At 39.7% G+C, this 14,391-nt stretch overlaps 1 protein-coding gene across 22 annotated transcripts in view; it reads left to right on the forward strand.

Annotated features, from left to right (window-relative positions):
• The window catches only part of UBAP2L (ubiquitin associated protein 2 like), a 44,841-nt gene that overhangs the window by 16,255 nt on the left and 14,195 nt on the right, over positions 1 to 14,391 (forward strand). For all 22 annotated transcript variants that reach the window (XR_008555135.1, XM_054711802.1, XM_028131499.2 and 19 more), the window contains 8 exons: positions 2,132 to 2,184; positions 3,779 to 3,864; positions 6,744 to 6,915; positions 10,481 to 10,679; positions 11,300 to 11,577; positions 11,735 to 11,907; positions 12,963 to 13,152; positions 14,115 to 14,169. Coding sequence is in view for 21 of the 22 variants with exons in the window: in XM_054711802.1 (XP_054567777.1) it covers positions 2,132 to 2,184; positions 3,779 to 3,864; positions 6,744 to 6,915; positions 10,481 to 10,679; positions 11,300 to 11,577; positions 11,735 to 11,907; positions 12,963 to 13,152; positions 14,115 to 14,169 (1,206 nt within the window). In the remaining variant the exon portion in view is untranslated. The remainder of the gene's footprint in view (positions 1 to 2,131; positions 2,185 to 3,778; positions 3,865 to 6,743; positions 6,916 to 10,480; positions 10,680 to 11,299; positions 11,578 to 11,734; positions 11,908 to 12,962; positions 13,153 to 14,114; positions 14,170 to 14,391) is intronic.

The raw sequence follows: 14,391 nt of genomic DNA on the forward strand, positions 1-14,391 counted from the left end.
TTCCGCTTTTTCTCTTTCTGCCTTTTTCTGCCATATTTTATGCTCGTTTTTGCTTCTTGAAAATTTGGTTCATTTAATGACTATTTAACATTTACATCGACTGTGCTTTCTTTTGATGAAATGGAAACCCTAATCTGTTGTTCAGAGCATTTTTATTCTTTCTGTTCCTTAATGCTTCTTAAATATAGTCCTCTTCCTCAGTCATTTTCATACATCCTTTATAAGAAAATATCAATGAGGAATCTATATTCTTTTCTTTCCCAGATGTAGTTGCCAGAGTGCAAAAAATAAAATCCTTGCATTGAGAGATTATCTCTCAATAGTAGATAACTTCTCAGGTCACTTCCAACTCTAGGATTGTGTGTATGCATTAAACCAGATCTTGTGGGGAGGAGGGGAGGCTCATTTAGCCATGGTGGGATGGATGTCATTGGGCAGGAAGAGTGGTATCACCAGAGAGGGAGAGGAAAATGTGGTTTATAATTTGTCCTAAACTGAGCTTGGACTATAGTTTGATTCAGAGAACATTGTCATTAGTAAGTGGTTTGGAACTCCCCTGGTGCAATTTTAACTATTGTCCTAGGACAGGCATTGAACATATTTTTCTCTAGGAAATAGGATTTTTCATTATTAAATGTATTAAAGAATTTCAGATGGGTTTATAGCTGCTATAATATTTCTTCGGTGACAATGAAATATCTGAATGCCAGACTTTAATTTTTCTAAGAAGCTTTCTCCATTTGGAGATAAATCTTTAAATTATTCAGTATATACTATTGTTCTAGAAAAGAAAATAAAGTGTTCTTGTCCCTTCTGCAGATAGGTTTTTATTTCTTACTGTAGCCCTTTGGTCAAAGGGAAAACTACTGGTTCTCATTGAAACTTTCACCCATGTTCCTTAAGAAAGGGCAGTTCCCCTTTGTGAGCATATTGATTGCTATGGATCTCTCCTGTGTAAACTGAATCCCAGCTTTGTCACTACCACCCTGAGGAGTGTGCACACCTCCATTGTCTACGCCATGAACTCGGCACGTCAGATTTTCTGTATGATTAGGATTAGAAGAATAACTATCACACATACTTGATTTTATATATATGTATTTATTTTTTTATTAATTTCAGAGAGGGAGAGAAACATCAATGATGAGGGAGAACCATTGATCAGCTGCCTCCTGCATGCCCTCCACTGGGGATCGAGCCCTCAATCCAAGCATGTGCCCCAACTAGGAATTAAACCTGGGACCCTTCGGTCCATAGGCCTACACTCAGTCCACTGACCCAAACCAGCTAGGTCTCACATACTTGATTTTTAAGTCTCGTCCAGTATCTTCTGAAAAGAGCAGATCCATAGAGATTCCTATAGTTAAGTCAATAAGATTTATAAACATTTGCTAAGTATACTTTATTACTTTATTTTTTTATTAATATATTTTTATTGATTTCAGAGAAGAAGGGAGAGAGAGAGAAACATCAGTAACGAGAGAGAATCATTGATCGGCTGCCTCCTGCACGCTCCACACTGGGTATCAAGCCTGCAACCCAGGCATGTGCCCTGACAGGGAATCGAAGCGTGACCTCCTGGTTGGTTCATAGGTTGATGCTCAACCACTGAACCATGCTGGCTGGGCTAAGTATGCATTTTTAAGTACAGTTCCAATAGCAGATAATTGTCAGAGGTCTCAGTATTGATCTTCACTGCCCACCTTTCTTCAGATTGGCTGCAGTATTATCTTATACCAGATAAGTAGGTCGAGTTATGTTCTGGTTTAAGTTGGCTGCTGCCATTTCACTGAATTGACCACTCAGTCAGAGGGTTGCATTTCTTATGAGATTGCCTGGAGCGTTGCGTTTGTTGGTGTCTTGCACTCTCGCATTTTCTTGCTCTTGTCCTTTGCTGTATAGCCATGTAACAAAAACTGAAAGTAGCTGTGAAATCATAATCTTATTAAAACCCTGGTGTTCTGAGGTATGCTTTTCTAAATAGTCCTTTCCTCCCCTTGAAACCCAAGAATCCTTTCTGATTACTAAATTCTGGTTACACTTTTGGCTGCCAAAAAATGTCAGTACATTAGTGTTTTCTGCACGTGCTGTGCGTTGGCACTTAAAATCACTGTTTTTCCTTTATTCCCAGGTGCATGGAGGACCGCAACAGAAGAGTGGGGAACTGAAGATTGGAATGAAGATGTAGGTATTTCTAGGTCATTTTTCTTTAGTGTCTTCTATCCCTAAGTGGTGTTTAGGGATAGAAAATGGGTATGTTTCTACCCCTCAAAATTAATCCTTAAGATTCTGACCCGAAACTTTTACATCCAAAATAGTGTTCTGAGCCAGAACATTTCACATATGTTATATGAAGGAGACTGGGCATGAACAGGACTCTGTGGAACCAGACTATGGAAAGGGCAAGTGCACTTGTGTAAGTCCAAATATCTGATTGTTGGATTTATCTCAGGAAGAGATGGTGGTTGGGTAGAGCATTGGAAATGGAGTTAGCAGGTAGTGCATTAACACCTGCTGGTGGCACATGACTATACTTGGAACAATTTGCTATTTAGTTCACATTTGAGCATTGGTGTATGGTACTAAATTGGCTTGGAGGTGGGTACAAAGGGAGAGTTAAAGTGCCAAGTCCTTAAGTCTATTATCTGTTTGGCTCTGGAACCCTTTTAAGTTACTTGAAGCCCAACTTTGTAAGTGTAATTGAAAATTATATGTAGAATTGGTTATCTTCCAGCTTTACAACTTGGAAATCTCATAGATGGGTGGCATAAGGTAGCACATAAACAAGCTCTATGAATTCGCTGGAGTAGTACCTTAGTAAAGGAATTTTGCTGATTCCTGTCACCTCAAGCTTTTGCTGTGAATTACAGTTATCAGTGATTATGAATGAATTTCCATTTTAACATTTTAAAATCTACTTATATTCATGTTCAGGCAAGACAACTTTTGTGTTAAGAGGAAATAATATGTCAAACTGTTTTGGTGGCTAGGCCGGTGGTTTTAAAATTTCAGGTGCGTCAGCAACAGGGTGATTATTTTCTATTGTAGCTGAGCTAGACTGCATTTTGAATGAATATTTTCTAAAATTTGGCTTGTCTGCTTAAGCACCTTTCAGAGAATGATATATTTGGGGAAGTGGATTCCCTGTTTTTAGAGGAGAGATTTTAATCAAAAGGTCAAAACATCAGCTTTTGAATAGTATGAAGAATTATTCCCAATAATTGCTTACCTGATTTTAGTGTCATAGTGGAGAGGCTTGGTGTAATCAAGTCAGTATTAAGGCAATAATTGCATATGGTTAAAATTATCCCTGAAAAGACCTTAACTCACCAGCACTTGGGCCCTTACAAAAGTCAAGAATTAACTTCTTTAAAAATTTCTGTCTTCATCTAGGCTGTCATTTTCCTTTCTTTGAGAGGAGCAGTAGAAGATAAATTAATAGTTTAGGTAGAGGTGGGAGTGGGGAACTGTAATGGGAAAATATAAAGGTGTTTTCTCTTTTTCTGTCCAGCAATTCTATCCACCTTCCTCTAAGTTTAGTGTGCATATTATGTGACTCTACTGTATATTTTTGGGTTTCTTGATTCTCCTCTCTTGATAAAATCATTGAGCATGGATAGAAGGGGCTTCAAAGTCGATCCATTCAGGATTCTTCAGAGTAGTTTCCCCTTCAAAGGGTTTTCCATTTTTCTTGATGAAATTAATTTCCCTTACTTATGCCAGGATTCTGACTATAACCTACCTAACACCAAAAGTGACTAATTTCTCTGTTTTCCAGCTTTCTGAGACCAAGATCTTCACTGCCTCTAACGTGTCTTCAGTGCCTCTGCCTGCAGAGAATGTGACAATCACTGCTGGTCAGAGGCAAGTGTGGTAAAATTCAGTATCTTTTCCCAAAGGGATCTGCTGAGATAGCTGTAAGGAACACTGGACCTTTACAGGGTGTTGGTAATGATGATAACCAAATCACATTAGATTCTCTTTAGTTGATTGATAGATTTATAAGTTGATAGTTTACTGAATGGAAGTCTGTATATTACAATTTTAAAATTGATTCTTCCCCCAAAATGGCCATTTAATCACATAGGTAAGCATCACAGGCATTGATTAAAACGTAGCCCTGACCGGTTTGGCTCAGTGGATAGTGTCGTCCTGCGGACTGAAGGGTCCCAGGTTCGATTCTGGTCAAGGGCATATACCTTGGTTGTGGGCACATCCCCAGTGTGGGGTGTGCAGAAGGCAGCTGATCGATGTTTCTCTCTCATCGATGTTTCTGACTCTATCCCTCTCCCTTCCTCTCTGTAAAAAAATCAATAAAATATATCAAAAAATAAAATAAAATGTAGCATGATAGCCCGACCCGTGTGACTCAGTGGTTGCGTATTGACCCAGGAACCAAGCAGTTACGGTTTGATTCTAGGTGAGGGCATGTGCCCAGTTTCGGGCTCAATATAGGAGGCAGCTGATCCAACATGTTTCTCTCTCATTGATGTTTTTTTCTCTGTATCCCTCTCCCTTTCTTTCTCTAAAAATCAGTACCGAAGGGTCCCAGGTTTGATTCTGGTCAAGGGCATGTACCCCGGTTGCAGGTTCCTCCCTGGCCCGGGCCCTGGTCAGGGCACATATAGGAGGCAATCAATCAATGTGTTTCTCTCACATCAATGTTTCTCTCTGTCTTTTCCTCTCTCTTTCACTCTCTCTAAAACGTCAGTGGAAAAATATCCTTGGGTGAGAATTAAATAACAACAAATAAATATCAAGAAAAACATATTATAAAAAGAAATTTAGCATGATATAATTTTTCTTTGAAACATTTCCAAAAGTGGAAATGTTTTCATTTATTTCTGCATTTTCAGAACTGTTCAATAACTTGTTCTTTTGACTTATAATTATGATCTTTGTTGACTGAGTCCACTGGGTAAAATGATCATCTTTTCCTCTAGGATTTGACTAATGACTTTTTTAGAACTTGAACCTAGGTATTGGGGTCAGTAGAAAGGATACATTCATCATGGAATGTTTTTATCCCCAGAAAGCCTCTTGGGTTGTTTCTAGACCTGAGTATGGTAGGTAGCTGCTGACTCAGAAGATCCTGAAGAGATGTGTGATAGGAATGTGATGTTAGGGATGTCATTACTAGTAGTAATGCGTTTTTGTGTGGGTTTTTTTGACACCAATTATCTGTGATTTTTCTGCACCCATTCTTCATTTCTCAGACACCAACTAGGTGTTCAACAATTCTGACATTATCTAGAATTAGCACAGACCCTAGTTAACAGCTTAGTCCCACAAGACTGCCCTTGCTTTGGAGGTCAGCTACAAATGGGTGCCCAGACTAGCTACATTTCTTCCATGCTGACCACAATTTGGGGGTATTCCCTCTTCAGATTCAACAATTTGCTAGAATGACTCATAGTACTTAGGAAAGAGATTTTCTTGCCATTACTGGTTTATTATAATCAGTATTCAGAAACAGCCAAGTGGAAAAGATGCATAGGGCCAGGTGTGGGGAGTGGGGTACAGAGCTTCCATGCCCTCTTCTGTGCTGCCCTCCCACTACATTGATCCATTCACCTACCCAGAGCTCACTGTATCTTATTGTTCAAGAGTTTTTGTTAGTTTCATTACATAGGCATGTATGATTAAGTCACTGGTGATTGAGTATAATGTACATCTCTCTTCCCTCCCTAGAAATGGGTGAAGTATAGTAGGACTAAAAGTTCTAACCCTGTAATCACATTATTTGTGTTTGGTTACCACATCCCGTTTTGAAGATCTGAGGGAGGCTCTACCTCCTTTCAAAAGACCACTGTATCACTCAGGAAATTTTAAGAGCTCTGCCAAGAACTGAGGCCAAAGCACAAACATATATTTTTATTATGCCATAGATAACTTTTGAAATTTTATAAAAGTTGGGAAAATTCCCCCAATTTTTCTTGTTCCAAAGCCACTTGAAGATGTGGGCATTCTAGTATCTAGTTTTCCATATTAAATATTGGTAATGGCAGGTATTCTGTATTTTAAAGTCATGGGTAAAAATTAGTAAATTTTGTCTTGGCCGGTGTGGCTCGGTTGAGCATCGTCCCATGTACCAAAAGGTCGCCGGTTCAATTCCTGGTTAGGTCACATACTCAGGATGGGGGTCCCGTCCCCAGTCGGGTGTGTGCATGAGTCAGCCAATTGATGTTTCTCGCTCTTCCCCTCTCCCTCTCACTCTAAAAATTAACTTTAAAAAAATTAGTAAATTTTGCCGAAACCGGTTTGGCTCAGTGGATAGAGCTTTGGCCTGCGGACTGAAAGGTCCCAGGTTCGATTCCGGTCAAGGGCATGTACCTTGGTTGCGGGCACATCCCCAGTAGGGGGTGTGCAGGAGGCAGTTGATTGATGTTTCTCTTTCATCGATATTTCTAACTCTCTATTCCTCTCTCTTCCTCTGTAAAAAATCAATAAAATATATACATAAAAATTAGTAAATTTTGGCTCAATTATCGAGCTGCTGTATTGAAACTATTGTATATCATTAAATTAACTTCACTAAAATATATATATATTTAAATATTATGCTTGGCAATATTAGAACATAGCTAGATACTGTAGTGGCTCTTGTATATCAGTTACTTTTGGTAAATTAAACATTTCAGTCAGGACTTTTGTGTTTTGGGGGGTGACTTCATGTGATTCTGGTGTTGGGGGTGTTAGAATGTTCAGTCTTACTCATTAAGATCCTCTCTCCTCTCCACTAGAATTGACCTTGCTGTTCTGTTGGGGAAGACACCATCTTCAATGGAGAATGATTCGTCCAATCTGGATCCATCTCAGGCTCCTTCTCTTGCCCAGCCTCTGGTGTTCAGTAACTCGAAGCAGAATACCATATCACAGCCTGCTTCAGGGAACACATTTTCTCATCACAGTGTGGTAAGTAGGAAACATGGTGTATTTTAATCCAACTTTCCTGCCAAACCCTACCCTTGCATACAGTAGTTCCTTCAGTGACAGAAGTTTGAGGCAGGGTAAAGCATCCTCTTCTGTCCTTTTAACCCTTTGCACTCGCTTGCTTTTTTCTCTGGGGTATTATTCTTTATTCTACTCGGGATTTAATTTTTTAAATACCCCAGATTTTACAAAGCGCAGCAGTAGAATAAAAAACTGGAGTTTCTTTTCATACAAACTTATTTATTTGGATTTTTTTATATTTCAAATTATTGATACATTCAAAGAGTATAAAAAGAGCTGCTACCGATGCTAACCGTGTCGAGTCACACTCGACATCCGAGTGCAAAAGGTTAAGCAGCCCTTGGTGTAGAGATGTTGAGTTGGATAGCTAGGGGTATCTCTAAGGAGGAGTTAGCTTCAGACATACTGAACCCTATAAAAATGAGTTAACATAATTTAATATTCACTGTGCTGAACATTGTTGGCTATTCTTGAAGAGAGAAAATCAATAGCATCAACAAATTTTAATCCTTTTGCAGTAGGGAGTTGTAGCAGTCCCCTATTTCTTGATAGAGCAGAATTGCTATATATATTTATTTAAACCAGACATTTCTGGACTAGGTTTCCAAAAACTTCGTGTTTTCCTGAATCTGCCCACTTTTCGCGGTTTCTCCCTTTCTCTGTAAGTGGGAATACGAGTGCTTGCTCTGCAGATGATGTATTATGGAATTATACACGTGAAACCTATGTAGTTTTATTAACCACTATCACCCCAATATACTTAATTAAAAATTTTTAAAACTTTATTCTTATTGTTGACACTATTATAGATGTTCTAATTTCTCCCCACTTTGACCACCCTCATCCAGTCCCTCTCCCCCTTAAAAAATGTTTTTAAGTGCTTGCTCTGCCTATCTTTTAGGGCTTTAGGGAGATAATGGATAAGGTACAAATATGGTGGCACTAGTGGTGTTATCTGTTAATAACCTAGAACATTTGTGGCACGTTACTTGTTGATTCGGAACATTTTAAAAATTCAAGGTCATTAACTATGGCAAAGGAATCATTTAAGTTAAACAGATCATGCAAGAATCAATTTTCTTATAGTCAGTAAATGTTAAGAAGTACTGCTTTTTCTTTTTTAACTGTCTTTATTTTTTGGTGGAGGGATGCTATAGGTTTAAACAGGTAAAAGACTATGTGTATTGTATATAGTTTTATTTTTCCAATAGTAGGATTATAGTAATTATTTTATCTAGAAAATTGCTGAGCTAGCCTCTAATCCAGTGTCAGTTTTTAACTCTTGTCTTAAAGTGATTTTTTTGTGCTAATAATAATTTGGTGGTTGATATTCTGCCGTAAGTGAAAGGTGACAGGTGAGAAAATGTAGGAGAGAGGTAAGATGGAAAGGAATATGAGATTTAAAAGATAAAGAAGAGAGCAACAAAATGGGTCAAAGTTGTAAGAAGGTGAAAGAGAGATCAGGAAATAACTACCAGCCTCTAGAAGATAGGACTGGAAAACGTTAAGCACTCTGTATCTCTTAAATTGCCTTTTTAAAGTTTGAACATATTTTCACTAACCCTAACATTTTATTTAATGTAGTATGTTAAACTAAACATAAATGTTACTCTGTTTTTTCTCATCACCTGTATTAACCAGTGTACTATTTAATGTTTCTTTTCCATTGAGAATAAACAGAGGTTTGATTTCCCTTAAAATTTTAACAGATGTGAATAATACAGAAGCCCCTATTAATTACTATGTACAATATGTGAAGATTCAGTAATTTTCTATGTCTCCAATATGCTTTGCACTTGTAGAATATTTGGTAATCATTGCTGTGTGAGATCATCTCTGCCACAATCACATACTTTGAACTAGACTTCTGATTTTTTTGTTTGTTTGTTTGTATAATCTTGGGATAATAGACTGAAGTGGGGAAAATGTCTTACCTAGAGTTGGACAGACTGTTTCTGTATAAGAAAGCGTTGCTCAATCATGATAATGACTATAGGGTTAAATAAGAATTTAAGGAAAATGAGATTAAATCTCCTTGGAGGTTTCCTGGAATAGTTAAGGTCACATGGTTCATATTCTGACTAGGCTGATAGTTTTGTGTGTTTTTTTGTTTTTGTTTTTTAAATATACTTTACTGATTCTCTCACAGAGAGGAAGGGAGTGGGACAGAGAGTCAGAAACATCGATGAGAGAGAAACATCAATCAGCTGCCTCCTGCGCACCCCCCACTGGGGATGTGCCCGCAACCAAGGTACATGCCCCTGACCGGAATCGAACCTGGGACCCTTCAGTCCGCAGGCCGACGCTCTATCCACTGAGCCAAACCGGTTTCGGCTAGGCTGATAGTTTTACTTGGTGTAGCAGGCAATGGGGAGAATCTCCCAAAAGCATACGAGTAAATTTTGCTTTGTTGTCATGATTACCTCTTACTTGGATACACATAGAGAAAACAGTCAAATCATATTGACTCATTTGATTGTCTAGTGCTGAAGGTAGAATGGCCCCTAAAATTGTCTTGCTTCTATGCTAGCTATTAGTAGCATAGCGATGAGACTCTAATTAGTTGTTTTTGTTCCTTTTTGAAAAATCCTCACCTGAGGACTACTTAGAGGAAGGGAGGAGACGGGGGAGAGAAACAAACATCGATGTGAGAGAGAAACATCAACTATTGGTTGCCTTCCGTACATTCCCGACTGGGGATCGAACCTGCAACCCAGGTATATGCCCTGACCTGGAATCAAATTGGCAAGCCTTTGGTGCACGGGATATTGCTCAACCAACCTAGCCACTCTGGCCGGGCTGTTTTTGATCCTTTTGAGCTGTGGAGTGGAAAGGGCAAGGAAACTTAAATTTTAAAAGGGGAAAAATATCCTCTAATCATTAGAGCTTTATCCCTGAGCTGGAGGGAGGAGGAGGAAGTGCTGATAAAAGTATAAATTTTAATAGCTCTCATTTCTATTATTTACTGTGTTCTATGCACACATTAAATGCTGTACATACATTATTTGTTTAATCCTACAACTTTATGAGGGACTACTTTTATTTCTATTTTCAGATGAGGGAAAATGAGGTGCAGAAAAATTACTTTTCCGCCCTAACCGGTTTGGCTCAGTGGATAGAGCTTTGGCCTGCGGACTCAAGGGTCCCAGGTTCGATTCCGGTCAAGGGCATGTACCTTGGTTGCGGGCACATCCCAGTAGGGGGTGTGCAGGAGGCAGCTGATCGATGTTTCTCTCTCATTGATGTTTCTAACTCTCTCTCCCTATCCCTTCCTCTCTGTAAAAAAATAAAATCCTGAATTTAAAAAGAAAAAGAAAAATTACTTTTCCATGGTTACATAACAGATTTGAATCTAGATAGTCTTACTCCAGAGCTTGTGTTCTAATGGACTATGCTGTGTACTCAGTCTGGTGACAATCTTTACTTGTCTCATTTATACTGGCTCTCACCCTGGATAAGTGTCTTTTTGAGTAGCTGAACAAGGTTGTTGGCTATAGATTTCTCTAATCGCTGTGTTGATTTGCAGGTGAGCATGTTAGGGAAGGGATTTGGCGATGTCAGTGAAGCTAAAAGTGGCAGCACCACAGGCTCCCAGTTCTTGGAGCAATTCAAGACTGCTCAGGCCCTGGCTCAGTTGGCAGCTCAGCATTCTCAATCTGGAACCACCACCACCTCCTCTTGGGACATGGGCTCCACCACACAGTCCCCATCGCTGGTGCAGTATGGTGAGAAAAATGGAAAGTGAATTGAATTCCGTAAGCATTGGAGCATTACTGTCCAGCGGCTGGCAGGAGTAGCGGATAGAGAGTATGTCCTGAAGTAAGGAAAAGGGCTGCCAGCTGGCTAGTTTCCCACACTGATTTCCCCTAGTGAGCTGGGCTGACTTCAGAAAGCTGGGGAATAATAAAAAGTCTATAATAAAAGGCTATAAATTCTTTCATTAAATTTAGCTTTATACATATTTGTAGTCTTCTGTTGACCAGGGGATTTTTTGGAATTCCCTCGATTTATCTTTAGTGTTTGAAAACAGCATATTCCCTTTGGAAAGTTTCATGGACTTGGCCATTTTATGACTTTATACTCTAAACATGGACAGTTCCTAGATTCCTGTCTTACACAGGTAGGGTAATAGTGTTGATTCAATTAGGTTCCTAGGCTCTACATAAGAACAAATGTGTTCCAATGATTGTTACCTACAGAAATGAGACAATGCCTTAAAAAAGGACCTGTTTATATGAGTTTCTGATCCTGAAGGCCTCGTTCATGGCTCTAGAGCAGGATAATAGCATTTTCTTGAGGTTTACCAGTATCTCTGGCCTTACACGTACTGGGTTTACTCATGCAGATTTGAAGAACCAAAATGATTCAACAGTGCACAGCCCCTTTACAAAGCGCCAGGCTTTCACCCCATCTTCAACCATGATGGAGGTGTTCCTTCAGGAGAAGCCACCTGCAGTGGCTACCTCCACAGCTGCACCTCCACCCCCCTCTTCTCCTCTGCCAAGCAAACCCACCTCGGCTCCACAAATGTCTCCTGGGTCTTCAGACAACCAATCCTCCAGCCCTCAGCCGGCTCAGCAAAAACTGAAACAGCAGAAGAAAAAAACCTCCTTGACTTCTAAGGTACTTGAACTTTTAGATATATATTGCCCTGGGGCAAGACGGTGTATGATTTGGGAATTGAGATTGTAAGAGTATAGTTTGGGAAATTGAAGCACGAGTTTTTTTTATTAGTCTTACAATAAGGTTACAATAAGGCATTATTTTCTCTTCTCTACAGATTCCTGCTCTGGCTGTGGAGATGCCTGGCTCAGCAGATATCTCAGGGCTAAACCTACAGTTTGGGGCATTGCAGTTTGGATCAGAGCCTGTGCTTTCTGATTATGAGTCCACTCCAACCACGAGCGCCTCTTCAAGCCAGGCTCCAAATAGCCTCTATACCAGCACGGCCAGGTAGAGGAAACCTCAGTCATAAGGCTTCTTTTATTAGGTTTTTACCACTTTTTCTAAGTCTCTTGCTGATTCTTCGAACTCTGGGGATGACAAGTCTCTGACCGAGTGAGAAAATAATAGCCACTTTTTAAAAGTAGCGCTTTAAAATACCATTACTAGGATCATCTGTAACTCTAAACAGAGGGAAATGTACCCTTTGAGTACTTCTAGAATGGTAAAACACAGTTCTTACAGATGTGTACCGTTCCTCTAATGGAAAGTACCTTGGCATCTGCCACAGCTAAAAATGCTTTTCACACTTCTAGCCCTTTGGTTTGGGACTTAGGCCTCTGAAGAGTATAACTTGGAACTCCTAAGAAGGAGGAAGCATTGATGTATTAGACAGATGAAAAAGAACCTTTCCAATAGAAACTTTCCTACTTCCTCTGATACTTCAGGGAGGGCCTTCTTAAGCAATAGAAAATCCTGGAGGAATTTTAGGGGACTGGGCTGCTTTTCTCAATCCTTAGAATTAAAATAAATAAATAAATGAAAATAGATGTTTGGCCCTAGCCTAGATATATTGAATCATATGCCATTAATGCATGAAAATACTTCAGAAGTTCCTCTCAGAAAGTTCTACCAGTAACCTTGTATTTAATGGGGTTTTTGAAAGAGCCAAGGGCTCAGAATTACTTAAAATGCATATGAGCAAAAGATGACGCTCTCATGCTTAGGGTTCATGCTATGATGAAGGGACCAATAGTAGTGTATCCTTTCTACTGACCTTTAGACTTTTTCTTATAACAGCAGAATATAGTGGGGGAGGGACAAGAAATGTCTTAAACTCCTAAATGTTTAAACTAAATGTTTTAAATTCTTAATTCAAATACTTAGCTCTATAGGTTATGGAAATGCATTGAGTTGTCAGGAGAAAATGGTGGTGGTTTATTTGTTGCTGGAAATTTTCTTTTTGATTGAAAACAACTTTAGTAGTCAATCTCCACTGTTTCCTTAGTATCAATCGATAAGCTTTATTTAATTTATCTGATAGATTCCTTCTTTATTACCCACAGTGAATCTTCATCTACAATTTCATCTAATCAGAGTCAGGAGTCCGGTTATCAGAGTGGCCCAATTCAGTCGACAACCTATACCTCCCAAAACAATGCTCAGGGCCCTCTGTATGAACAGAGATCCACGCAGACTCGGCGGTACCCCAGCTCCATCTCTTCATCACCCCAAAAGGACCTGACTCAGGCAAAGGTAGTGTCTTCATGAGCCCCTGGGCATTGATTAGGAGAATAGTGGGCAGGGGCCTTTTAATATTAGCGTTTTGTTTCTTGACAAATGGTGCTAAGACACCTCAGCAGTGCTGATGGAGAAGCTGATAAAAGTACATTTCTGTGGTTGGTGAAATAAAAAGTTATTTTTAGCAAGCCTGGAGACTCAGAACCAGAAAACTATCCCTGCACTCGAGTCATTCTTTCTAGTAGAATCAGTCTCAGTGCCTGTGTTCTGAATGGATTGCTGGAAGAACTGATTGCTAGCTTGCTGGGTGCATAGCAGTAGATCTCACCTTGCCATGTCTTGGCTTGGTGAGAGGGATAGCTTATGCCAGAGGTGATATGGAGGGACTGTCAGGTGCAGCCAGAAAAGTAAGTGACTTGGCTGAACTACCTTACTCCCACATTCCCCCCCCAGGGATCACTGGATTTGGGCTTTCTCCTGAAGCTCTTTGGGTTTGGGAGATACTCAGCAATCTGGGGGTTGCTTTCTGTTGCTTTGGGTCACACAGGGTTTATGTCTCTCTGTTTTGTTTTTTCATTTGCTTGTTTATTTTTTTGTGTGTTGTTTTAATATATTTTTACTGATTTTAGAGAGGAAGAGGGGGGAGAGACAGAAACATCAATGATTAGAGAGAATAATTGATCGGCTGCCTCCTGCATGCCCCCTGCTGGAATAGAGCCTGCAACCCGGGCATGTGCCCTTGATTGGAATCGAACCTGGGACCCTTCAATTCCCAGGCCAATGCTCTATCCACTGAGCCAAACTGCCTAGGGCATCTTTGTTTTGTTGTTAATTTTTGTTTTATTTTGTTTGGATAGCCTAGATTATGTTAATTTACAGAATTTTGCTGGAAATTAAGCTCTGTCAGTCAGTTCAGTCAGTGCTAATTTGTTCTGTTCACTTGAATTTATCTGTTTATCTCCTGTTTTTCATATCAGAATGGCTTCAGTTCTGTGCAGGCCACGCAGTTACAGACCACGCAATCTGTTGAAGGTGAGTGTTCTCCAGGTTTTTTTCCTCCCAGTTATAGTGTTGTTCTTTTTCTTTTTTTGTTAATCTTCACCAAAGGATATTTTTCCATTGATTTTTGGAGAGAGTGGAAGGGAGGGGGAGAGACAGAGAAAGAGAAAATTGATTGGTTGCCTCCCACATGCACCTGACCAGAATCCGACCTAGGACCCTTCAGCCTGAGAGCCTACGTTCTGTCCACTGAGC

The sequence above is a fragment of the Eptesicus fuscus genome, chromosome 22 (genome assembly GCF_027574615.1).
Source record: "Eptesicus fuscus isolate TK198812 chromosome 22, DD_ASM_mEF_20220401, whole genome shotgun sequence".
In the NCBI taxonomy this organism is placed as follows: domain Eukaryota; kingdom Metazoa; phylum Chordata; class Mammalia; order Chiroptera; family Vespertilionidae; genus Eptesicus; species Eptesicus fuscus.